Raw genomic sequence first — 26,732 nt, 5'->3', positions numbered from 1 at the left:
AAATCACTGTATTGAAACTTGTACATTTCCCTCACAATGGAAAATAGAAAAGTTTAAACCACTATTAAAGAATCAAGGAAACAAGCAAGATATTCAAAACTATCGTCCTATCAGTATTTTGCCTATTCTTTCTAAAGTCTTTGAAAGACACATCTTCAATGCAATGAACACCTACTTAACAGAAAATGCACTTTTATACCGCTTCCAATCAGGGTTCCGTAAAAACCACTCCACGGATACTGCTTTATTGTTTCTTCTGGACCAAGTCCTTCTTGACCTTGATAAGAACGATGTCAGCGGCTTAGTCTTTGTGGACTATAGCAAGGCATTCGACTTGATCAATCATGACATTCTCCTAGTAAAGTTAAGATCATATGGATTCCCAGATAATGTTGTAAAGCTATTGCAAAGCTATCTACTCAATCGCAAACAGTGTGTCACTGTAAATAACTCGACTTCGTCACAACTTATGCTAACCAATGGAGTTCCTCAAGGTAGCATATTAGGACCTCTACTGTTTTTAATTTTCGTCAATGATCTTCCCGAAGCTGTTGGATCGGACTCAACTATTCATGCTTACGCGGATGACACCACATTTAAAGCCAGGGCTAATATCGATAATGCACCTTTGGAATTGGAACGACGTCTTCAAGAATACATGGATAAATTAAGTAAATGGTCTAGCGAAAATAGGATGGTCCTAAACGCTGTTAAAACCAAAGAATTACTTATCACCGGAAAGAGGCTACATTCATCATTAGTTGATGGCAATCACCTGTCAGTGACCATTGATGGGGCCGAAATAGAACAAGTAACCTCTTATAAATTGCTTGGTGTAACAATCGATCAAGATCTTACATTTAGTGACCACATTTCTAGCCTAAAGGCCAAGCTTTCTCAGCGTATTGGTTTATTGAAAAAGATAAAGAGATACCTTCCAATAAAAGAAAGACTTTTATACTATAACGCCTTGATTAAACCCGTCCTTATGTACGGGAGCATGGTTTGGAATACCTGCGACGTTAAAGAACTTCACTGTCTCCTAAGGTTACAGAAAAAGGCTGCCCGAGTTATTCTTGGAGTAGACCCTTATTCTAGAAGTGTTGTAAACTTTAGTAAACTAGGCTGGTTGCCTTTTTTTGACGAAATTAAACTAAACAAATGTACCATGATTTTAAGAGCCTCAAATGCGATGTTCCGATTTACATCAGAGATTTGCTCAAGTCGAACAGTTCTGTACACAATAGGTCTACCAGACATGGCAATTTAAATTAAGTGTGTCCCAAATACCTAAGAAATAACGATGGTGGCAAGGCATTCAGTGTTGACGCAGTTAAGTTATGGAACAGCCTTCCCCATGATTTCAAAAAAAAGCCTAGTATAAAACAATTCAAAACAGCTGTGAAAAAACATTTTATAAGCTCATATAAAAACCTGGAAAACTTTGAAACAGTATTAAGCAATAGCATATTATCTAATTTTAAATTTTTATAAATTAATTTTATCTTTCTGAATACTTTTAATATGTATTGCTATTTTTATTATAGAATTTTGTAATTATTTATATATTTATTCATTTATCATTTTTTGTAATACTGTATAATCTAGTCAGAGGGCCACAGGTTTGTCAGCTTTTCAGCTGTTACGTGTCCTCCTCTTCAAATAAAGTCCTTACTATTAACAGATAGCCTAAATCATCGGGAAGATAGTATAGATTACTGAGAGATAGACTAGAACATTGAGGGTAGCATGGGTCAATAATGAGTAACTATAAACATTAAGATATAGCCTTGATCCACCGCGAGACCAGCAGGAGTAAAAAAGATAACTAAGAGATAACTTAGATCCTGAGAGGTTAACTAGAATTGTCGAACAACTAGTTACGATTAAGAACATTAACGTGTATATAAGAAAATAATGGAGTACCTTTGATAAATAGGGGACACAGAGTATAGAAAGATAGAATCTTGATGGAGACAAAAATCGTCAGTGTAGCCGATATCAAAAGAGGGGTACAATGGATCATAAAGCGATAACTTATCGAAATGTATAACAATATTAAGTTTATATTCGCTACATGCGAGTTTCTTCAGTTTCATAAAGATGTTAAAACTTACTAAAATTATCGTCCACCAGAGAATCAGGTTAAAAGTAAATATCCCAGCTCCATTCTACCATAAAATTAAGAATAGAAACGAGACATTCCAGAACTTTGATACTAATACTGCGTTCTTGAACCTGGAAAAATCATATAAAAATAAGACGACATTGATACTATTTATATAAAAACGTGATAAAAAGATGTATTATAATCAACATTGTCAGCACAAAATATTAGAGACATGTTCTAGTCCTTTTCATGTTAATAGACTATGCTCCGGTTTTTTCATGTTGATAGACTATGTCCCAGTCCTTTTTATAATAATAGACTACGTTCCAGTCCTTTTCGAGTGGCATAGATATGAACAAGAGAATGTAGAGAAGTAAACATTATGAAACATATTCATCAACTTACTGGTGTCGCTCCTAATTCAATAGCTTGACGTCCTTGGGCAACTTTAGACAAATCATTGATCAATCTTTGAAAGATATTCGACAAAGCCAATTCACAGTCGTAATTTAAATATATATCAACGACCATCTGTGCGTCTGCAATAAAGGACACGAATGGAAATTAATGGCTAATATGAATGGATATTAATGGATGACAGGAAGATAAAATCAAAATTTAACTGTTGGTATATTGATAATTAGTAAAGGAAAGGTCACACCTCACCTCTTGCACACCCACGAAGAAAATTCGAACGAAAGGATTGTGAAGACTGAATATAGGATGGGATTTGGAAATAAAAGATGCTTAATTTTCGTACAGGGTTAAGCAAACGGAAGAGACATTTGGTAGAACTGGAGACAATGTCAGTGTAAGCTTTACACCAAAAGTTGATGGTTTGCACCAGCTAGAGAGTTCTCACAAAAGTCTCAAGGTTTGTATAAGCCAGTACAAACACAAAAAACATCTTTTATTTCTTTTGCAAAGAATAGTAACGCGAAACAGACAACTTCAAGAAAAAAGTTTAAAATATTTCTCTAACATGTATTCATGATTCATTTGCAAATTATCTTAGAATGATATAATTGATGTAGCTCAGATACGCACGTTTGTACAGGCTAATGCAAACACAGTTTAAGTTTTTATTAAGTAAATAGTGATGTCGGATGAATAGCTTTAGAACATTGAGTTTTGATGTCGTTAAACATTCACGGTGTACATTAAAAAAACACAATTGATTTTATTAAACTTTCTGATGATCAGTGAACGACTCTCAATGAAAACAAAAGGTTTCCAAAGAAATAAATGATCATAAAGTTCCGAAATTTTCATAGCGTGACTAAACTTGAGAACTGACTACGCTACTTAACACAATCGCTTTTATAGAAAATTGATCGATGGTATTTCAAATTTTAGTTGTTTATATAAATACCTTGGTAGAAGCGTTCAAACTTTGGAGGTACTTGTCTTCTTTGGCATAAGAGAAAACTTCAAGCAAAGTACAAATGATTAAATATGGTTTATTACATTGAAACAAGAAGGAAAAGTTTCTCCCTCAAATAAAAATGAAAATAACAAACTGGAAACAGGAAACATTGAGTTGGCGTACTTCATGTAAGAAAAGATACAATATCTTTTAACAAAGGCTACTTTGATGAGGTAAAGGCTTCTCTGCACTAGGTAAATTAATTTCTCATTTGACATTTTCCGTTTTTTGTTAAGTACTTTCAGTAACATATGTTAGTTAAGTTGTAAAGGTTACAAACGTCGGTAACTTTGGTTAAAATGGTTGAACGAGGATACAGATTTTGTTGGAGTGGTCTTCTTTGATTTTGGTAAAACCTTTGATTCAGTTTCAAATAGCGTCGTTGTTTAAAACTTTTCTTTTCCAATCTGACTCCGGTTACTTGGTGTCTCTTGCTTATTTGTTGATCGCATAAGTTTTTATGCTTCGTGCAATTACTTAGCGACATTTTTTCTCTTAGAAATTCAATGAACGATTTTTAAAATAGACTATTGTGTTGTAATTTTTCTTTAGAAACTGAAATATTTTAGTATCCATTTCAAAAAAATAACGAGTGAAAACCAATTATTTACTTGCAGCACTTGACCTCTTATATTGACAACAAAAAAATTGAAAGTATTAATCACAAAGTCCTAGTTTAAACATGATTTTTTTATTTATCTTCAAATTGTAAAAAAAGACCACCGTGATGCTTCATAATAACCTCATACTCATGCAAACTAAATTTAAAACTTGTCAACTCTAATTACGAACTTTAAAACCTTGATCATGTTTCTCCATTCTCCTCTTTTGCATTTGCCTCTTTTCCATCTTTGTAGAATGTAGTCAGTTTTCATAGTCCAATGTAAATGTTCATACATGACATCATGATGTTTTTACATACGGGAATTGTTGACAGTATATAACATTTTCTGTCTTTAAGGTCATATGTACATAATAAACGTACAAAAATAATCTCTCACATTTTTTAACTAATGACCATAAAACCCAAATGGTGTTTTTATACATGTGAATTTTTAACAGCATACAAAACCTATTTCCACGATATTAAATTGTATTTACAGTTCTTGAAAGCGAGTCTAAAGAAAGTCACTCTATAATTTAAACAATATAATCTTCATCTACAACAACACCATATTATCAAATGACTCACAATGAATGAGTTGCCGACATTTATTCATTTCTATGTAGTGAACGTCTTATTTATAATATTATATAATAGCCGGAAGAATTTAAGAAATTTCATTAGTCGAGAGCTATGATCTATAACAAGACAGACACACGGAATTAAGGTCACAGAAAATTCCTTGTTTTTAAATGACAAACGAACGGAGAATTTATTTGAATATTTACCTGAATATATCCCTGAATGGGCAAATAAAGAAATTAAGAATGCCCAGTTGAAGCATTGGACGTATTTGAGCAAAAAGAAAAGAAAAAACCCGGTTTTCAAACATTGATTTGCCACGGCGGCTCGTGGCCACTCAGTTTTTATCACAATGACGTCATACCCGTGTATCTATAACCATAGGCGTACGGGGGGGGTGGGCTGGGGGGGCTGCAGCCCCCCCAATTTCTCGAGAATTTGTGTATTCGGGCAAGCATTTACATGATATTCTGGCAAGATACTTACTACAGTTTAGTCCAGCTCCCCCTAAAAATATGTGCCCGTACGCCTATGTCTATAACTGTATAGACAACTGTTAAATGTTATCTATTTGTTAAATAAAAATAACCAAATTATCTAACCATACATTTTTATTAAAAAGTAAATCATCAACATGAAATGTGTTCAGAGGTACAATACATAATAATAAGTTTGACAGAGCATGTTACAGTAGTAATCAAATCTAGAGGATGCCCTGTTTAAATGACAATTCATTTATGAAGATTACAAGTAGAATCTTAGAAAAGAATAAACAAATATTCATGATCAATTAGTATAGAAGCGCTATTTTTAAATACAAGTCATTTGTGTTATAAAAAGCAATTATACATCGTTTGAGATTATTGCAAAACATAAATAATATTTTACATTGTTTAATAGCAGGAAGTAAGACATTCCAACATATAGTACCGATAAATTTAAAAGATCTTTTGCAAAATTGGTCCAAATTTATTTTTGGTAAATATAGATAATTTCTTAAAGATTGCCTGCTAGAATAAGTATATTCCTTCTGTAGAAAACTATAGTAGGTCGAAACAAGCAATCATCCTTACGACCATCAACATCTATGTCCAATTTTCTCAACAGGTTTTTGAATTTACTATTAAAGTTTGAGTTGATGTATTTATTAAGGAACATTAAGTTTTAAAAATTGAATTAAGCAATCAAAACTGTCAACCAAAGCTATAGTTCCTGTGTTGGAATGCATAGTTATATTAGGCCTTGAATAATGTTTGTTGAATTTATCGCATACTTTACCACTCTTTAAATCTACAGCAAGCAATGACTCATCGAACACTCCAATGCAATAAGATTTGTGCATGATTAGGTCGGAGCCCAAGTAATATCCATAGACATCACGAAAAATCTTATTCACATCACCATTCTCGTGAACATTAATTACATAAATGTTTTGGCAAAATGCTATGACTACTTGTTTACTATCACTTATACAGCAGTTGAACCAATGATCATCTACAGTTTCCTGTTCTTGAGCAAATCTTTCAATGACATCTGTTATGGGTATTTCTGCAGTATGCCAAGGTTTCAAGTAAAGTTTATTGTTGTTAGTTCTCCATTTCCATAATGTGTATTCTGTAATGTTTACAGTTAAAATAACAGAATTATCAGGTGATACAGCTGCTGCTTTAAATTTTGAACTATCAACAGGAAGTCTTTTGTTGTATTGTATCTCACCCTTGGTAATTCTAACAACTTGAATAAACTTTTCTTCGTCAATACAAACTAAGACATCACCAAATGTTAAGATTTTCTTAGGTTTACATCCAATGTTAACATGCTTTGCTTGAGTAGAATCTACAAAATTTTCAGACGAAGTTGATATCTTCATAAAATGATGAGAACCATCCCATATCCACAGTAAACCATCTGACCACCAACATCCTAATGCATTCTTCAGTTGCATAGGTACAGTTTGAATAATAGTGCAACGTTCAATGTTCCAAATTTGAATGTTGACGTGGTCACCAACAGCGAAAGCAGCCAAAACAGATCCATCCGGTGAAAAGCAACAACATTTAATATAGAATTCCTCAAAGATAAATGAAGGTCTCCAAAGATGATCAGTTTTGAAAATTTTAAGCTTGGAAATATACGGCACAACGTAAAATTCCTTAAACGAGATGGGATGGACTTTGTTAAGAGTCCTATGAACACATAGACACTCAACACTTGGTAAACAAAACTCGATTTCTCCTTGATCGTTGTATTTTGTCAACTGAGTGATGTCAGAAAGCTTTCCATTCTGGCTTGTATAATAAAAAATACAATCACGATAATGGTGTGTTATATTTGAATTTGCAAATAGTGAATCTTCATCAGGAAAAATATCGATTGCCTTTGGGAATTGAAAAACATACGAAGTGTTATCAATGAAAGGAACAATGAACTCTAAATATTTATCGGTGTATTGTACTTTTTTGTAATCAACAACGCAGCGTCGATCGATTCTTTGCAAAGTTAATGAATTCCATACAGTGAGCACTTTTATGCCAAGATAACCGAACTCAACATTATCTACATATTCTGCTGTAATAAACAAGCCAGAATCTAAGAAAGAGCAACGATTAACGACATCATCTGACTGTAAACATAATAACAAACGTTCATTGTTAACGTCCCACAACTTTACTTCAGTAGATCCATCACTAGTTACCAGTCTATTTCCGGAAGGTGAAAAGGAGCAACAACAGATGCTTCCACGTAAAAAACAAGATTTGTTTAATGTTGAATAGTCATAGAAGTCATTGTCAGAGATGTCATACAGGAACAGGGGCGGATCTAGAGTATGTCAAATCCGTCGCGCGACTGATGTTTGAAATTCAAAAATTACCTATTCATATTAATTAAAAATTCATTAATTATTCTTACTTTATTATCGCATTTACTTCGTGATAAAAATCCAGCTTTATTTATTATTGAAAACTAATGACTAATCCAATGAATATCTCGTTGGTAACCAGATCAGTTGAATTTTAATTGACCTGGAATAACCGACTGATAAGCGGGGTGGCTTGACTGGTTCGACGGATAAAGGAGTCTATAAACGCCAGAAACGCTATTTTATTGGTCTATGGCCGGATCAGTGGACAATCTGGAACAATATCGACCAATAATAAGGGTGGCCGGACCTATAAGGGAGTCCAATTGCTATCTTACAATTGGTTCATTTGAATTTTTGTCTTACTGTGATTGGTTTGACCGATTTCGACTGATAGCCAACTGAACTAACATAGTCAAGCTCAATGTCTGAATTGAATGTTTGATCGTTCATAGTAATTTTTATAAGCATGATAGAAACTAAACAACAATCAGATGGAATTTATGGAAATCTTTTACAAACTCATATGTTGACATGAATGCTGCTTTCCAAACTGAGAATTTTTTCAAGAGGGTGAAAAATTTATGGATGAATTGTAAATGCTTGGCAAAGACGATCTCGCGAGCGACATTTCAGTCATTGATGTTCAAAAGAAAGCCAACATTGTTTTGAGTTTTATCAGCAGAAATTTACATCGAAAATCGTAAGTAAAGGACAAGTGAAGTTATGCATGAATGCAATATATCAAAGTCAATTTATGCGAGTGTGTGATGCGATTTATGTTAATATGGCGTATGGTAAGCAGATTGATGCTTCTAAAATTGTTGTTGCCGAAGGACTTTTAGCTATGATTTCTTTAATGCTTGGGGAATCGTGGCCGTTATATGGCATCGAAATCCTAAATTTCTGCAAATATATTTCAATGGACAAAAAATCTGTAGCCATAAGGTGCCATACTATTATTTACTTTATCATAAACAAATGTTTGGGGCTTTTCAGTTTATGATCATTGATCATTCAATCATTGGACAGTTATACTACATATTGTTTAAGATTTGAGAAAACTAACATTGATTACATGAGAAGCTGTTTACTATAACCTGTGATTTTGAGTCTTCTGATCCATGAAGCTTTTTATTTTGACAATTTGACTGGAATGGTATTAAACCTGAGTATTTCACATACATGAAATGTTGTCCCATGTCACATATTGTCCCCTTTTCTAACTGAACACCTCATGTAGAGATGTAAAGGTGTGTTAATCTACGGCTCATACCAGATTGTTTGCCATAAATTCCAAAGGGCTATTGATGTATGAAAAGCATCTTCTATAAAGTAAAAATGTCTTCCTATGTATGCAGATAAACCTTGAAATTTGGCAAAACAGCAAAGTATTTTTCATGATCACTAGGTAATTTTTCTGATGATCATTATAATTTCTAAACTAAATTATTTTAGACTTACATTTAAACAAGCTTTGATCATATGAAAAGATATTTATCATAACCAGTAAGCATGACACATGAACAAATTTTAACATTCATGTAATTATATAATTAAGGACATGTTGGTTACATTCTGTTTGTATTTGCAAATACAATGCTACTAGTGATTGCTATATAGCACACCTTGCAGAAGATAATAGTCTAGTGAAATGCCTAATAAACATTTATGGCACTAAGCTAACCTTAACTGCAAATTTTCACTCTGATAATTTTTGCTTAATCTTTGGCAGAAAAAAATTTTGAGTTTTTCTCAAAAGGTGAATTTGCTGGCATTGATGTGGAGATGGGTAAAGAGTTACAATAAACTTGCATGGTTTGAAGTCTGAGCTTTTCTATATCTATGAACTGTCACTTGTAGTACCAAATTTCTAACTTAACTTATTACATAGAGGTTTGAATGGGGGTCTCTGGGGGGGTCTATGCCTGACAACTTGGTAGAAATTTTAAAGAATATATCTGTTTTTGAATAGCATTATTGTAAAATAAATTTACGTTCCTAGACATGCTAATGAGCCATATATTTGGCATGATAATGAGCCTAAATATTTGGCAAAACATTCAAGTATTGTTCACTTTTTTTCTTTTTTTTTTGAAAAAAAACGTAAGAAAAATGTGTTGTTTTTACGCAAAAACGATGCCCACAAAATACATTTTGTATTGCTCTAAAACGCTGAAAATGGCATTTTCAAGACTCTGAAATTCAAAATTTCTCAGGGGAGAATGCCTCAGACCCCCCCAGGTGCGGAGCGCCTCCGACGTTTTATGACTGATGTTTGAAAAATCCTGGATCCGCCCATGTACAGGAACATAAATGTGTCTACATCATCCCACTTATCCAACCTTGAATCATGGAGTGCATTGCCGAGAGTGCATCGTTGTTCGAATTCTGGAAGTTCAAAAATAGATATTTGACCATTTTCATATCCTACAGCAAGAAGTTCTTCATTGGACGACACACAAAGAGATGTAACGTTAGCAAGCAAGGACTCAGTCAAATGATCATGGTTTGTTAAATATGTTGAGTCTAAATCCTCAAACCAAACAAGCTTTCCTTGTTTCAATAAGTCCTTTGCCAATAATCTTTTTTCGTTACTGCCATGAATTCTGTTTGCAATAATTTGTAAATAAATTAAGCTTTCATCAAACTTATTTGACACCTTTCTTGTCATAAAGAAATGAAATAGTACTTCCTCAAGTACATCTTTTTTCAAGAAAGTTCGTACTTCCTTAATGATTTCAAACAATTCAGACTCAATGGTATAAAAGTTAAAGTCTTCCACACACATTAACCTCGCATAAACCACTTTGACATCTACTGCCCAACTAAATTCAACATTTTCGCCACATTGTGACATATGATAGATTCCATTCTTCAAAGCATATTTAATCATAGCAGTGTTCATCTGATCTTCAAAAATGTTCATAGACTTAATTTGTTTAAACACTTTCTCACAAGCATGCCATAAAAACTTATGACCATTTTTTGGATTAACTGTAAACTCATGCTCTTCATAACCATCTGATTTTAACCAATCAATTAGAGATTTGTGATACACGGTTAAACAATCATCGTAAACTGGCCAAATTTGAGATAACAGTTCAATGATTTTACTGCGGACTTCAAACTTGATGTCACCAGACAAACCTAAATAGCTAAACAATAAAGTTAATGGTAAAAACTCCCGACAGGGAGCCAACAATTCAAGAAATTGCGTGAAAGTATTTTCTGCGATAACAGAATTTCTGGGACTTTTCTTCGTTAACAATTCTTTTACTCTTTTGAATTGCTTTGTGTAAACACCGCTTAACCCACTAGGGACCAATTGTCGAATGTTTTTCTGAGTAAGCTCAATATTTTGTTCTTTCAAGCTCAGTTGTGCGTAATACGCATAAAGAAATGATCCCTCACATTTTTCAACTAATGGAAATAGAGCGAAGGGATCTTCCTGCACCCGATCATTCAACTGATGTCTCAAATACTTTTTCACGCTCATGTTCAACTCATGTTCAAAATACTTGTGCAGATCTTTTTCGTTGTTTTTATCTCGAGGCTTAGTTTTTATTTCCACAGGATTCATGACGTTCAACTCCTTTTGAACAGGAAGTTCTGGACGACTGGTGAAGAAGATTTTAATCCATTTAGGCAGTCGATCAAACTCTTCTACAATCAATTCCAACAATTCACTTTTGCCATCAACTTGACTTTCATCTAAGGCATCAATAACCAAAAGCATTGGCTTATGATCTTTTAATGAATGCAATGGATTATTTAATAAAACACAGAATGCATCGGTGACTGATTCGTAGGAATGTTTTCTCTGTAATTCTTCATTCAATTTACTTTTAAAATCTGATATTGTATCACACATGCTACTAACCAATTATTCTATCAACATTCGAGGATTCCTCTCATCTGATCGATTAAATCTGCAGAAATGAGAAGCAGCAAGTTTCTTCTTTTTAGAATATCGTCGACACACCTCAGCAGCAAACACACTTTTACCAACGCCAGGACCGGCAATCAAAATCATAACATTAGAAGCATCTTCACTTCTATCGTTAAACCAAGTATCGAGTTTTTTAAATAACCATTGTCTAGTGCCTTCAAGGTATTTCTTGTTAAGATCTTTTATAAGACCGTTAAAATTACACTTTCCAAGCTTTTCGACAACTGAATATGTTTTGTCCTGTAACATTTTTTTCACTCCTGCTACATAAGCTTTTGTTTTCTTTACATCCTCATTTATGTTCGCAACTTTTGTTGCCATCTCTACAACATTTCTATTCATTACTTTCACATCTTCTTTGATTTTTTCAGTGACATCGATTAACTGCTCTTCTGCTTTATACCATTCTTTTAACATTTCAATATAATTTGCCTCATCGGAACTAAGGGGAGCTTTCTTTAATTCATCTATTTCAGTTTGTTGAATACCCAGACCAACCAATGCTTTTGAAATTTCCTGCCACAAGTACTCAAAGTCACTGTCATTTACAATAGTTGTAGTTATGTGACCGCACACTTTGTTTCGATAAAACTTTATTCTTGCAATATTTGCTGAGGTTGAAGAGTCTGAAGAGGAAGGATTATCGCATCCACCATGTGGCGCTGTTAGACCACATATGTTACGCAATAGGACAGTCAATAATGAAATATCAAACTTTTTAATGTCAGGTGAACCAGTTGATGGATAAAGAAGATTCCATTGCATTTCATTGATGACTTTTTTCTTTTTTAGTAAGGTCAATTTGTTCATTGTAGAAGAATCATTAGTTCATTGCTCAAACTTGATGATAAATTGTTAAAATGTAATTGCAATGTTGTTTTTAAGGCTTGGGTTCCTTTATTGATTAAAAGTTTACTCAAACGAGATCCATTTTCCTCAATCCTTAATTTGTTAGGTGACGAAGCCATTTTTTATTCTAGAATTGAGGAATGAGTTTGATAAAAAAGATATAATTTAAAATGTACAAAATGAATACAAATTTAAAAGGATAAATTAAAAATAGTACTACAAGTCATTTATAAAGACTTGTGCGCTTTATTTCTTTCTCTCGATAAAAATTGTGTTTACTGCCTAGTGACATGACCCAGTAATTGATCTTAGATCAAGGCATGAAAATAGTAGACTTGATACAATGAAAAAACACTTAAAATGATAATATTTTCGCCTAATCGTTGCGAGAGGCAGCATATACCTTGCGATAGTAACTCCTAGTTAATAAATAATATATCTTATTTGTCTAACAATCGTGTGGTGAAGAGATAGGTCATTCTTTTAACAGGATATATCAAACTGGTTTGCTGTGTTGTATGAATATTTGCTTATTAACATTTTGATAGGACTATATTGCTGATTCTGTTGCAATTTAAATTTTTGCTAGACTGCAGTTTAGCGGACACCCGAAGCGCTTGTGACTGCGGGCTCGTTTTCCCTTGGGATTATAAGGTAGGGTTTGGGTCAGCGTCCAAGGTGTCCGCTAAACTGCAGTAGTCCCCCATAGGACCATAGCTTAATTCTAATAATATATTTAAATTCTTCGTCATTTTTGACAATCTGTTAAATCCAAATCGACATCATTACTAATTCAAATCAAAATAAAGAAAACTATCTCCTATTTGCTTTATATTTTCCTCACCAAAACACAGAACACAGGGTGAGAGATAAACAACGCGACATATGAATAAAAGACGGAACAAAATACAAATACGAAATGCATAGTGTATCAAGTTCCTTGTATTTTATTCCCAAACGAGAAATATTTGACGTCTGTAATCACCAGTGAAGTGTATAAATGAATGATATTTTCAGCTGCAAGACTTTGACTATAGTCACTAATACAAAGTGCAGATTATACGCTCTAAATCATAAGTAATTGAAGAACAACATAAGTATTGACTTTACTTAAAATAATTCTATTCGTGATCGTTCGCATATACGAGTATCACTGATGACACAGCCGAGGACATCACGACGAACAAACACTCACTGCCTCACTCAGACACTTTTTCAGTATGGCATAGTGGTTAGCCGCGCATGCACAGCGGCTACCCACAAAAACTAACTAGTGATAAATTATATTATTGTTATAATACAGTATAACTTGACGTCTACAACTGCTCCCCCATAAAAATTTCTCGACTTTGTGTTGTTACACGATTTAATTAAGTAACTAAAACAGTTAGACACGTTGGAAAACAAAACAAGTATCTTGATTTCAGTTTCTCAGTGTACATGCTAAATCAAAGTTCATCTAAGAATAAATTACGTGCAAAATGAATGATGATAAAATATGTACGTTATCTGGCGTTCATTTTGAACACTTCAACATAATCTTTACTTTACACTTATACATTGTATTGTTTTTTAAAGTGTAATTATATTAAGAAATAATGATTGATGATGAAATATATACCTTATCATGAGTTCATTTTGACCCCTGGAACCTAATCTTTACTTTTCATTTGTACATTGTACTGTTTACTTAAGTATAATTATATTTAAAAAGAAATGTCACATTATGACGTGGCTTCTGTGAATGTCAAACGCATCACTGACTCAGAATTATTTATTGTCAAACCTTTTCTTCGTGTAAGAGCCGCAATTTTTATAGTGGATAATTTGAAACAAAAAATGAAACCTACTTTCCAGTCGAGGTATTAAATATAGCTTTAAAAGTCTCTTACAGAATCATCCAAACGATTTTCATTTGGAATGGAAATAAACATTGATTTGTTTATAGTCATACTTAATACTACGTAATGCTTCTGTAACAAATTTGTTAAGTTAAAAAATGTAAAGACAAAATTTCGGTTAACTTACGTAAAATAACCTTTGTTTTAGAAATAAGGCTTTATATACGACGACCTTGTGGACAAAATTATGCTTTCTTTAGTTCTTTACATGTTACATACCTAACAAAAGATGAGAAAGTTAATATAAAAAACGCCACTACATACATATCAGTTAAAAAAAGGTGATCATAATTCATACATTATTGAAACATCACTTTTTATCCGTATGAGTTTTATTACATAACTAGATTTAAATACGAACAAAGATGAAGAGTGAGTCAGGATCTCCTTCAACAAACAGTATTGTAAAACATTAATGACATCTATGTAGAGCATTCTAGTTATATAACTAAGTATACATCACTGATTTAAACAATTGTTATAGAAATAAAAGTCCATAAATAAGAACCTTGACGAGGAATGCACTCCTCAGCTGGTTCACTAACACTCTTCGTTTTCAACCTTTTATTTTACAAGCTATACAAGCTACAAGTACATCACTGGAGTATTTTTACGCTATCTATTAGAGTTAATTATTTACATGTATTTATACTAACGGTAATTACAACAAAACATAAGTCGAGCTTTCCGTTTACTTCATTAGCAGTACTCACTCTTTTATTGCGTTTCAAGTTTTCACGCGTTGCAACAAAAAAGAACTAACTAAACAAACGAAGAACTTACAAAACGTACTTAAAACATAGAAATGTTAAAGTGAAACTAACATAGTTACGACAATTTTATTGCTAAGTTCAAAAGAATGCAATATCCCACACACCCTTCCTTGAACACTTATGGTTCAAGCATTGCTGAGGTTTTCTACTTAGAGAGTCCAACGCTGCGGCTTGACGAAATACTCGTGGCCTTGCTTCCTCGCCAACCTGACTAGATTCACCTTTACAAGTCTTATTTTTACGTGTCTCAACCTCATTCAAACATTCTTCACTTATTTCCAAGGGATGCAGCTTTTGCAGTGGCCTGTTTAAAGCCCTTGATCGTCCCTTCTCAACCATTCTAACAGTTGCACACCGAACGACGCCATCCTTACCCTTAACCAACCTCTCCATAACAGCTAACTTCAAAAAGCCACGCTTTAATCCTTCATCATAAACTAACAAAACGTCTCCAACCTTTGCAATTGAACCTTTCACCTTACCCTTTCCTTTGTGAATCTCTCTTAAATTCGTTAAATATTCTCTTCTCCATCGATTCCAAAAATGATTTCTCAAATTAATCATAAATCTATAACGTTTACGAAGGTTCTTAGCCTCATCTATATCTTTGTCCATTGTACATATTACATCGTCAGATAAAGAATCCAATCTATATCCAAATATCAAGTGTGAGGGTGTCAATACTTCTCCGTCGGTCTCGTCGTAGTCATAAGTCAACGGTCGTGAGTTAACAATTCCTTCACTTTCAATCAAATTTGTGAGAAGTTCGTCGTAAGTCAATTTTCCTTGTCGTAAAACTTTCCTCAACGCTCGCTTTACTGTCCCTACCATTCGCTCAAAAACCCACCCCACCAATGGGAATTTTCAAGATTGAACTTCCATTCTACGTGGCTATGTGCAAAGTACCCATGCACTTCTTCATTGTTACGTAAATCCTTAAGTAACCGAGCTTTGAATGTTTTCGCGTTGTCCGAAACTATCAAAGGTGGACGTCCTCTACGAGAAATAAATCCGCGTAAACACTTGATGAAGGTGTTCGTTGACAAATCTTGTACTAGATCTAAATGTACAGCTCTAGTGACACAGCAAGTCCAAAGCGCGATGTAAACTTTCTTTGTTTCTTTCTTTTCATTAACGTACAACGGTCCTGCAAAATCTACTCCTACATTCCCGAACGGAGCTACCTGGCGTACTAGAAATTCTAGTAAACTTGCTACTTTTGGACTGGGAAACGCTTTCCCTCCATGTCTCCTACACTTCAAGCACTTTCCTATTATACTCTTCACGACCTGTCGACCCTTTGGTATCCAAAACCTGCTTCTAACCTGAGCCAAAGTTACTCTAAGCCCACTATGTAGAACACTCTCATGACAAGCCTTAACGATCAGAGTGGTGAGTGGATGTGCTCTAGGCAATGCTACTGACTCTCTACCTTCTAAATAAAAGTCAGCGTTTTTCAACCTTCCCTAACATCTCAACAAATCATCCTTTTCTACAATTTCAAGTTCATGTGCTAATTGGTCGTAATTTCCCTGCAGACGAAGCTCATTCTGCGCTGTCTTCAACCACATCCTTTCTGCCTCTCTTATCTCGAAAGCTTTTATAGTCCCTTTCCTCATTGCACTCATATCTTTGCGGGCACGCAAATTGTTAATAAAACGTAGAATATATGCAGTTACTCTGAGAAACTTGCCAAGATTTGCAAAACGCTCTATATTTAAAACATTTGCAATGCTACATGCATTTCGTGTCACTTGGCTTACCATTGCTGCCTTTTATCTCTTGGCGCGATTCTGATGTCTCTTTGATCATGCAGTTAGCTGGCCAAAAACCTTCCGAACTTGATAACCATGGGTGACCTTTCCACCACAAGTTCCTTCCCTTAAGCAAAGACGCGCTGCAACCCCGCGATCCTATATCGCCTGGAGTTTGTTCACCTGGGCAATGTCCCCAGCTTGGCTTGTCGCTCAATTTTAAAATCTCATTAACGCGATGTCTGACAAATTGTTTCCATTCAACTTCATTTTAAATCCAACATAACACAGTCTTACTATCTACCCAATATCTGCATCTCAAGTTATGAACTTCTGATCCTAGTGCAATCAATACAGTAGACATTAGCCTTGCTTGGATAAAGGCTGACATAAGTTCTAGACAAGGAATCGTCAGTGCCTTTATTGGAGCAACTCTAGTCTTAGATGTCAACAATTCGGCATGGTAGGCGCCATTCAATTCAAAGACAAAGTAAATTACAGCACAATAAGCTTTAACACTAGCATCAGAAAATCCATGCAACATACATTTCACTGGCTTATCTATTTTTCCATTTATACATTTGTTAACAACAATCTCTTGTAATATGTTCAAGTCATTTACCCATGCATTCCATATATTACACATATTGCTGTTAATATCACTATCCCAGTCTAACCCTTCCTTACAAATATCCTTGATGAAAATTTTGATTGTTATCACAATTGGACAAACAATTCCTAATGGATCGTAAAGAGTAGCTAAAATACTTAAGATGTTACGCCTAGTCGGCTTGACCCCCACTGCCTTTGATGCAATTCGGTCTATTTCAAAATGAAAAGTATCACAATGAAAATTTCATGGAAGGCCTAGAATCCTTTCGAATTTCGTCTCATTGTTAGCTCCAAAAGTGCTCTTCGCAAAAGAGTCTTCTTCGGCTTGTGAAAGAGAATCTATAACAGGCTCACCCTCTTCCCGTGCAATCATTTTACGAACTTTCGCGCTATTACTCAACCATTACCGCAATCGAAATCCTCCATTCAACAACAATTTTTTCGATTTTGAATAAAGTTCTATCTCATCGTTTTCAGTTTTATCTCCCGAAATAAGATCATCTACATAAAAACTATTTTTAAGTTTCTGAACAAAGTCGCCATTACATTCAACAAATATATCAAAATGGTAACAAAATGTCGCATTCAAAAGAAATGGAGAACAGTTCACGCCAAATACAACTCAACAAAATCGGATGACCATTGGTCTAATAGTGCAAGAATTTACGTCGCCTACCCACAAAAATCGTAAAACATCGCGGTCTTCCTTAGCGACCTCAACGTTCAAAAAAGCCTTTTCGTTATCCGCAACAAGCGCAACACGCTTTTCCGTAAAGCGCAACAAAATATCAAAAAGAACAAAGACGGACCGACAAGCAAACAATCATTCAAAGACGAACTATTCTTACTCTCCTTGCAAGATGCATCGTACACCACTCTAACCTTGGTACTTTTTGCTTCTTTTCTGACAACTGCGTGATGTGGTAAATAATGTACTCTCTCTGGTTTCTCCAATTCAACCACTTTCTCTATTATTCCGGATTCTAACTGCTCTTTGATTATCTTATCATATTCGTTTAAGGTGTTTGAGTCTTATCTCAGCTTCGTCAATGGTCTTTAAGACGTTATACAGTGACATTTTTGTTTGAGGGCAAGGGATTGTGGCCATATAGTCAGACAATAGTTGGTACAACTTGAGTCAGTTATTTTCAAACGAATAAAAGGATCATGAAAAAAATACATAAATTATGTTGATTTCTTTGTGGCTATAACCGTTTTGTGTTCATAAAAATTGGAAAAACTGAAAAACAGTAAAAGAAATGAGTAACAGACAGTTTTTCTTGCAACGTGACCTGCTTGTCGTAAATTTTATGAATTTATCAATAATAATATGGACGATGTACAACTTATCAGTATAAAATAGTATACGGGAAGAAATTTTCATCAATAATAAAAACAAGTGAAGTATCTTTCTCTTTCTGTAAGCAAGAACATTACTAAAGAAGTAAGAGCATGGTAAAATGGGAACTATTTACGTTAAATTACGCACATGCATTTGTCATGAGAAGTTTAAAGCATTGAGTTGCTGAGGAAGACTTTCTTTCCAATCGTGGCAAAGAGGAAACTTTGTAATTTTATATTGTTGAATGTTTATATATACAGAGGCTGCAAACGCTGTTTCCGGTTGTTTCAATACGCATTTTTGATGGTCGCATTTTATCGACGCATTTGATTAATGCATTGTAACACATTGAGTTGAAGTATTGAACAGACGAATTGGATAAGCATTTTTTGATTTTAATACTCGTGGTAATGAAGCAACGTTTGTCGTCAAAGGAGTCGTGATCTAGCATCCCGCACAACAGAACGCTTAGGTTGTGTGACAATGGCACTATAAATCTATAATTACCTATCAATGTGGTAATGTATACTTGATGCATATCGTTCGTGGTTTTAAATATTAAAATATCGTCGTTTTGATAGATAAACAGATCATTTGTGTTTATATGATGAAACGCAATTTGATATACTAAGCATAAATATATATTATCGTATTGTCCAATAGATGAAGCGCTATTTAGCTTATAGTTTCGTTTCACGTTGATTTTTCTTTCTCAGAAGTTAGAATCGTCTTATATACGGCATAATATCATCTGTGTATCTACTGAAAATGTGGATGAACAGTCAATGAATCCAAGTGGACGAGTATTCTGACATTTAGTCAAGCTTGGCAGAATCTTGGATCTATTACTGAATAGAACTACATTAATTTTCCCTTGAAATTACAAACTTGGAAACTAAAGAGCATTGGAGCAAGAAATTTATCAAGTTCTATAGATATTATTGTGCAATACTTACAGTTTTTTGGAATTGTGTAATATATGTCATGAACAAGTTATAATTTTTCAAAAATGCCAACCCCTTCAAGCACTACTACTCTTCTGTTTTCCTTAAACAACTTACAGCTACCAATACTATTTATTTATATGTACAAACTAACATTTGGGAATTAAATGATAAACAACTTGTTAAATCTTTGTATTTTACATCAAGCCTTTGAATTAGTTCCTTTTATCTCTTGGTAAAAAAATATTAATGAAAGACTTACAAATCAAGTTTCTCGAAAATAGTATTTTGTACAAAGAAACTAAATAATTGGAAAGGTCACATGTTGAAGACAAACTTTGCTTCTTTGACTAGGTTGCTTGACCATGAGCAAATTTAAATTTGTTTACAATTTGTTTAAAGAATTCTTTTTATTGATTTCTACTAATTCTTCATAAGACACAAAGAATTTTTTGCAAACTATTTTTGCTTCTTCTACATTCAACTTCATTGTAACCAATGCATCCGATGTGAATTTGTGGATCACCTGGAATCATACCAAGTATGGATTTAATGAGATGAGACAATAATATGTTTAATTTTTCATGCATATTATTGATAAAATCATAAGCTACTGTTAAACAAAAATTTCAAGGTAGAAACAAATCTTAGCACATTGTTCAACACATTGCTTTTATCTTGGTTTTGAAGTAGTAACCTGTTTACTATAACAATAAATACTTCATTTACAGAAGCGCTAAGTAGTACTTTAAATTTTTTTGCATAAATCCAACTTTCCAATCCCATTATAATTGTCTACACTAGACAGTCAGTCAAATTGAGCAGGCAAACAGTTTAATAGTTATTTTTATTATACAACATACCATAGTTCTCATTAATTTTGCATGGCGCTGCATTCAATTTCAACACAACTCTGTTGTAAAGTTTCCCTTCATCTTTTCAAAAAAAAACATGAACAAATTATGCCCCATTTTTGGGAGGTAAACTCAATTCAAATCAGGAGAGTTTAGCTTGATGCCTTGATCATGATGCAAGATTGATGCAAAACTCGATAAAAATTGACAGCTTCGCCACGTCTGGCGAGCGATTAAGTGAAGAACAAACAAGACTGGACCGAAACAACTTTAAATTAAAACTTAGTAGTAGAAACACTCTTCAAGTATCGTGTTAAAAACAAAATAGTAAAACTCATATTGTGCTACTAATATAGTGGTCAAAAACATGGCGGATTTTGGTGGTCAAAGTCAGCGGAGAGACGCGGGCTCATGAAATATAATTTTTGTCGCCCACCCTGATTTGACCACCACGATTGCGAGTATAGAAAATATCAAAACTATTTATTTTCCTAAAATAACACTTTTTTAAAATTTTATTTATTAAACTGCCAACTTTTGTGGTTTGCGGATGCTGAAATAGCGACAGAAAAGGGAACATTTCTTGACTCCGGTAAGTAGCACAGTATTAGTTTTACCATTTTGTTTTTAACACGATACTTGAAGAGTGTTTCTACTACTAAGTTTTAATTTAAAGTTATTTTGGTCCAGTCTTGTTTGTTCTTCACTTAATCGCTCGCCAGACGTGTCGAAGCTGTCAATTTTTATCGAGGTTTGCATCCATCTTGTATCATCATCAAAGCATCAAGCTAAACTCTCCTGAATTTGAATTTATTTGAATTTGAATTTGAATTTGAATAGATTCCATTCTTCAAAGCATATTTAATCATAGCAGTGTTCATCTAAACTTTAAAAATGTTCATCGACTTGATGTGTTCAAACACTTTCTCACAAGCATGCCATAAGAACTTATGACCATTTTTTGGATCAACTGTAAACTCATGCTGTTCGTAACCATCTGATTTTAACCAATCAATTAGAGACTTGTGATATACGGTTAAACAATCATTGTAAGCTGGCAAAATTTGAGATAACGGTTAAATGATTTTATTGCTGACTTCAAACTTTTTGTCACCAGAAAAACCTAAATAGCTAAACAGTAGAGTTAAAGGTAAAAACTCCCGACAGGCAGCCAACAATACAAGAACTTGCATGAAAGTAGTTTCTGAGATAACAGAATTTACGGGACTTTCTTTCGCTAAATCTTTTACTCTTTTGTATTGCTTTTTGTAAACACCGCTTAACCCACTAGGGACCAATTGTTCAATATTCTCGTACGTAAGTTCAGTTTTTTCTGTCTTTAAGCTCAGTTGTGTGTGGTAAGCATAAAGAAACGATCCCTCACATTTTCTAGCTAATGACCATAGAACGTAGGGATCTTCCTGCACCCGATTATTCGACTGATGTCTCAAATACTTGTGTAGGTCTTCTTCGTTGTTTTTATCACGAGGACGAGTTGTAATTTCCACAGGATTCATGTCTTTCAACTTCTTTTGAACAGGAAGTTCTGGACGACTCTTGATGAAGATTTTAATCCATTTAGGCAATCGATCAAACTCTTCTGCAAACAATTCCAACAATTCACTTTTGCCATCAATTTGGCTTTCGTCTAAGGCTTCAATAATCAAAAGCTTTGGTTCATGATCTTCCAATGAATGCAATGGATTATTTAATAAAACACGGAATGCATCGGTGACTGATTCGTAGGAATGTTTTCTCTGTAATTCTTCATTCAGTTTACTTTTAAAATTTGATATTGTATCACACATGCTATTAGCTAATGATTCTATCAACATTCGAGGATTCCTCTCATCTGCTCTATTATATCTGCAGAAATGAGAAACAGCAAGTTTCTTCTTTTCAGAATATCGTCGACACACCTCAGCAGCAAAAACACTTTTACCAACGCCAGGACCGGCAATCAAAATCATAACATTAGAAGCATCTTCACTTCTATCGTTAAACCAAGTGTCGAGTTTTTCAAATAACCATTTTCTAGTGTCTTAAAAGTATTTCTTGTTAAGCTCTTCTATAAGACCTTTCAAATTACACTTCGCAAGATTCAAACATGTTTTCCCCCGTAACATTTCTTTTGCTTCTATTAATTCTGATTTGGTTGCCAACTCTTGTTTCATTTCTGCTACATCAGCTTTTGTTGACATGCTTTCTTTAAGTTTCTTCACGTTATTTTTTCATTTCATTAACATTTTTTTTGTTTTCTGCAACATCTTTTCTCAATCCTTCCACATCTTCTGCATTACACGAGCTTTTCAATATTTCAATATATTTTACTTCATCATTACCGAGAGGAGCTTTCTTTAATTCATCTATTTCAGTTTGTTGAATACCTAGACCAAGCAATGCTTTTGAAATTTCCTGCCACAAATGCTCAAACTCACTATCATTCAAAGCTTTTCTACAATTTTTTGCTTCTTATTTCTTTTCATTAGATTAATGGCATATGGTTAAAATAATCCAATAACTTTATAATTTCTAAAAAGCTTTTAAGCTTCTAGCACAAAAGTACACTATAGGTATTTAATTCATTTGATTATATTGCCTTGCTATGACATATCTACTTGCACTTCATCATTCTTGTATGAACTAAACACCAGATGTGGATACTCAGAGAACAAAATGCACTACCAACTGCTTATGAAATTTATTATTGAGGTGAAAACTGTGTTAATCATTCAAATTGCGTACTTATATTGCAAGTATAGGAAAAACAAATCTAAGTGAAAAAGAAGGGTAGAAGTATTAAAACTACAAATGAATTATAAACACCATTGGAAACATTAGTGTTTTGATGATTATTTGCATTTTGCCCAATTCATATATCAATACAACAAAATCAAAATGTGCAACAACTTTACAAGTATTTGATGCAGTTGCACTTCACACATCACAAAAAGGTTACTTAAAGTAATTTCTATAAAATATTGTTTGTTTTCATTTACCAAACCTATGCAGACTTGAGTCTTTTGAAATTTAATACGAAACTCAATTACAGAAAATCTGTAAATATACAGAGATTTAATATTTACTTTTTTAAAGAAACAAGTGAAAATCCCACAATTGTGGCAAAAAAAAAGCCATCGCCCATTGCATGAAAAGAAGTAAAATAGCAATGATAACAAATAAGCTAACTTCTCTCTCGTGAACCGTGGAGATGAGCTAAGACATACTTTTTTGTATTGACTAAAGAGTTTAATCGAACAAACAAGTTTGATGCTGGAAAGAAAACGACACACATCTGCATTCATACATGTGTAGCCGACATATAGCTTTTTCGTAAATCTCAGCGGCAACGGTCGAAATCCGCCATTTTTTTGGCGTCATCAGATATCTAAGGCCGCGCTTGAGATAGCCACTCCAGTTATTATAGAACTCAATGTATCATATATGTTATATCACATACGTAATAATATTAGTAATACTAAAGATGACATCACGTAATGTTGAAACATGTTTATTTTGAAAAACTCCAAGAGTTACCTTAGTTGTTTACTAATCAGTAAAAGACAACAAAATGTACGCTATACGTACCTGTTTTTTCATAAGATGCCCCAAACTTAGAACTAAAAAAATCTGTGGAGTGTTTATAGCACAGGGATCTTTAAGATCATTAGTAACATGTTTCTTCAGAATAGTGACCAGGTATATACCAGGCGGAAAGCAAATTCTTATTATAAATAATAAAGCCCAAGGATAAGTGGAATTCACAAGAAAACTCCATGTCTGTATACTTTGTGATTGTGTGTGTTTTTGTTTTTTTCGTGATTTCTACTTATCCCACTTCATACCATCTTATCCCACTTTTACTTTCACATTTTTCATCCCACCATATAATTTAATTATATGTAAATAGCTATTATATATATAAATCCCTTCATACTTGTAATTCAATACTGTCTGATAATGTCTTGAGAACCAAGACGAAACGTTACGCTACTAAATAAATATTCCTTTTCAGACGTCATTTTTGTATTGAACGGCTCTTTTAAAAGTACTTTGCTGAGCTTTAATATTTATAATAAGTAAAATGTTTCTTGTTTTGTTTACAATTGTCACAAATTGAAACTGTACATTTAACGTTGTATCAACCCCAACATCATGATGATAAATTTTATTTTAACCATTGAAGACAGAAAGTGAGATATAATATTATTCAATATTATAATCAAGAAAATACTATTCAAAATAATTTAATTCCTCAATTCAAATGAACTAATGTCAAAATCGTAAAAGTTTAATTGATTTTCATCACAGTTATTGACATGACATCATGATGTTTTACATACGGGAATTGATGACAGTATATAACCTTTTCTGTCTTTAAGGCCATATGTACATAATAAAAGTACAAAAATGATCTCTCACATTTTTCAACTAATGACCATAAAACCCAAATGATGTTTTTATACATGTGAATTTTTAACAGCATACAAAACCTATTTCCACGATATTAAATTGTATTTACAGTTCTTGAAAGAATGATTAAAGAAAGTCACTGTATAATTTCATCAAAACAATCTTCATCTACAACAACACCATGTTATCAAATGATTTACAATGAATGAGTTGTTAACATCCTTCATTTCTACTTAATATATAATATTATATAATAACAGGAAGAATTTAAGCAATTTCATTGGTCAAGAGCTATGATCTATAAGAGGACAGACGCACGGAATTGACGTCACAGAAAATTCCTTGTTTTTAAATGACAAACGAACGGAGAATTTATTTGAATATTTACCTGAATATATCCCTGAATGGGCAAATAAAGAAATTAAGAATGCCTAGTTGAAGCATTGGACGCATTTGAGCAAAAAAGAAAAAAAAGCCCGGTTTTCAAACATGGATTTACCCCGGCAACTCGTGGCCACTCAGTTTTTATCACAATGACGTCATACCCGTGTATCTCTAACTGTATAGACAACAATTAAATGTTATCTATTTGTTAAATAAAAATAACCAAATTATCTAACCATACATTTTTATTAAAAAGTAAATCATCAACATGAAATTTGTTCAGAGATACAATACATAATAATAAGTTTGACAGAGCATCTTACAGTAGTAGTCGAATCTAGAGGATGCCCTGTTTAAATGACAATTCATTTATGAAGATTACAAGTAAAATGTTAGAAAGAAATAAACAAATATTCATGATCAATTAGTAAAGAAGCGCTCTTTTTAAATACAAGTCATTTGTGTTATAAAAAGCAATTATACATCGTTTCAGATTATTGCAAAACATAGATAATATTTTACATTCTAATATTTTAGAATATTCTTAGAATATTTAGAATATTTTAGAATATTTTAGAATATTATATTTAGAATATTTTAGAATATTTTAGAATATTCTTTAATATTTTAGCAGGAGGTAAGACATTCCAAGAAATAGTCCCGATAAATTTAAAACATCTTTTGCAAAATTGGTCCAAATTTATTTTTGGTAAATATAGATAATTTCTTAAAGATTGCCTGGTAGAATAAGTATACTTCTTCTGTAGAAAACTATAGTAAGTGGAAACAAGCAATCATCCTTACAATCATCAACATCTATGTGTAATTTTCTCAACAGGTTTTTTAATTTACTATTAAAGTATGAGTTGATGTATTTATTCAGGAACATTAAGTTTTAAAAATTGAATTCGGCGACCAAAACTGTAAACAGTAGCTAAAGTTCCTGTATTGGAATGTATAGTTATAATAGGCACGAAATAATGTTTTACGTAAAATTCAGCGCATACTTCACCACTCTTTAAATCTACAGCCACCAATGACCGACCACAGACCGCCTTTTTAAACACTCCAATGCAATAAGATTTGTGTACGACTAGGTTGGATTTGAAAAAAAAGTTATAGACATGATGCAAAATCGCATTCACATCACCATTCTCGTGAACATTAATTGCATAAATGTTTATACATTCTAAGCCTGTGGAAAATGTTATGGCTGCCTGTTTACTATCACTTAAAAAGCAGTTGAACTCTAGAGCATTTACAATTTTCTGTTTCTGAACAAATTTTTCAATGACAGCTGTTATGGGTATTTCTGCAGTATGCCAAGGTTTCAAGTAAAGTTCATTGTTGTTATTTCCCCATTTCCATAATG

General features: G+C 33.3%; 2 protein-coding genes and 3 long non-coding RNA genes across 6 annotated transcripts in view; all 5 read right to left on the bottom strand.

Moving 5' to 3' along the window:
• Positions 1-2,166: 2,166 nt before the first annotated feature.
• On the bottom strand, positions 2,167-3,624 carry LOC124450879. Its single transcript, XR_006950236.1, has 3 exons — positions 3,483-3,624; positions 2,516-2,649; positions 2,167-2,238 (listed from the first exon to the last, which is right to left on the bottom strand). It is a non-coding gene; the product is annotated as an uncharacterized LOC124450879 (long non-coding RNA).
• A 946-nt stretch (positions 3,625-4,570) lies between these two features.
• LOC124450887 lies at positions 4,571-5,044 on the bottom strand. Its single transcript, XR_006950245.1, has 2 exons — positions 4,929-5,044; positions 4,571-4,838 (listed from the first exon to the last, which is right to left on the bottom strand). It is a non-coding gene; the product is annotated as an uncharacterized LOC124450887 (long non-coding RNA).
• A 4,860-nt stretch (positions 5,045-9,904) lies between these two features.
• LOC124451142 lies at positions 9,905-23,143 on the bottom strand. The gene is made up of 5 exons (XM_047001771.1): positions 22,257-23,143; positions 11,471-12,037; positions 10,618-11,383; positions 10,017-10,410; positions 9,905-9,973 (listed from the first exon to the last, which is right to left on the bottom strand). The coding sequence occupies exons 1-5, from the start codon at positions 22,531-22,533 to the stop codon at positions 9,905-9,907; spliced, it is 2,073 nt and encodes a 690-aa protein (XP_046857727.1). The 5' UTR covers positions 22,534-23,143.
• LOC124450884 lies at positions 12,412-14,497 on the bottom strand. 2 transcript variants are annotated; one of them, XR_006950241.1, is made up of 2 exons: positions 14,412-14,497; positions 12,412-12,510 (listed from the first exon to the last, which is right to left on the bottom strand). It is a non-coding gene; the product is annotated as an uncharacterized LOC124450884 (long non-coding RNA). The 2 variants fall into 2 exon arrangements; XR_006950242.1 differs by having other exon boundaries at positions 14,422-14,443.
• Positions 22,787-26,732, bottom strand: part of LOC124451141 — a 16,907-nt gene continuing 12,961 nt past the window's right edge. The window contains exon 3 of the mRNA XM_047001770.1: positions 22,787-22,950. Coding sequence (XP_046857726.1) covers positions 22,787-22,950 — 164 coding nt within the window. The remainder of the gene's footprint in view (positions 22,951-26,732) is intronic.

This window comes from Xenia sp. Carnegie-2017, unplaced genomic scaffold (assembly GCF_021976095.1).
Source record: "Xenia sp. Carnegie-2017 unplaced genomic scaffold, XeniaSp_v1 HiC_scaffold_24, whole genome shotgun sequence".
NCBI classification, from domain to species: domain Eukaryota; kingdom Metazoa; phylum Cnidaria; class Anthozoa; order Malacalcyonacea; family Xeniidae; genus Xenia; species Xenia sp. Carnegie-2017.
This window is presented reverse-complemented; position numbering and strand designations above follow the sequence as displayed.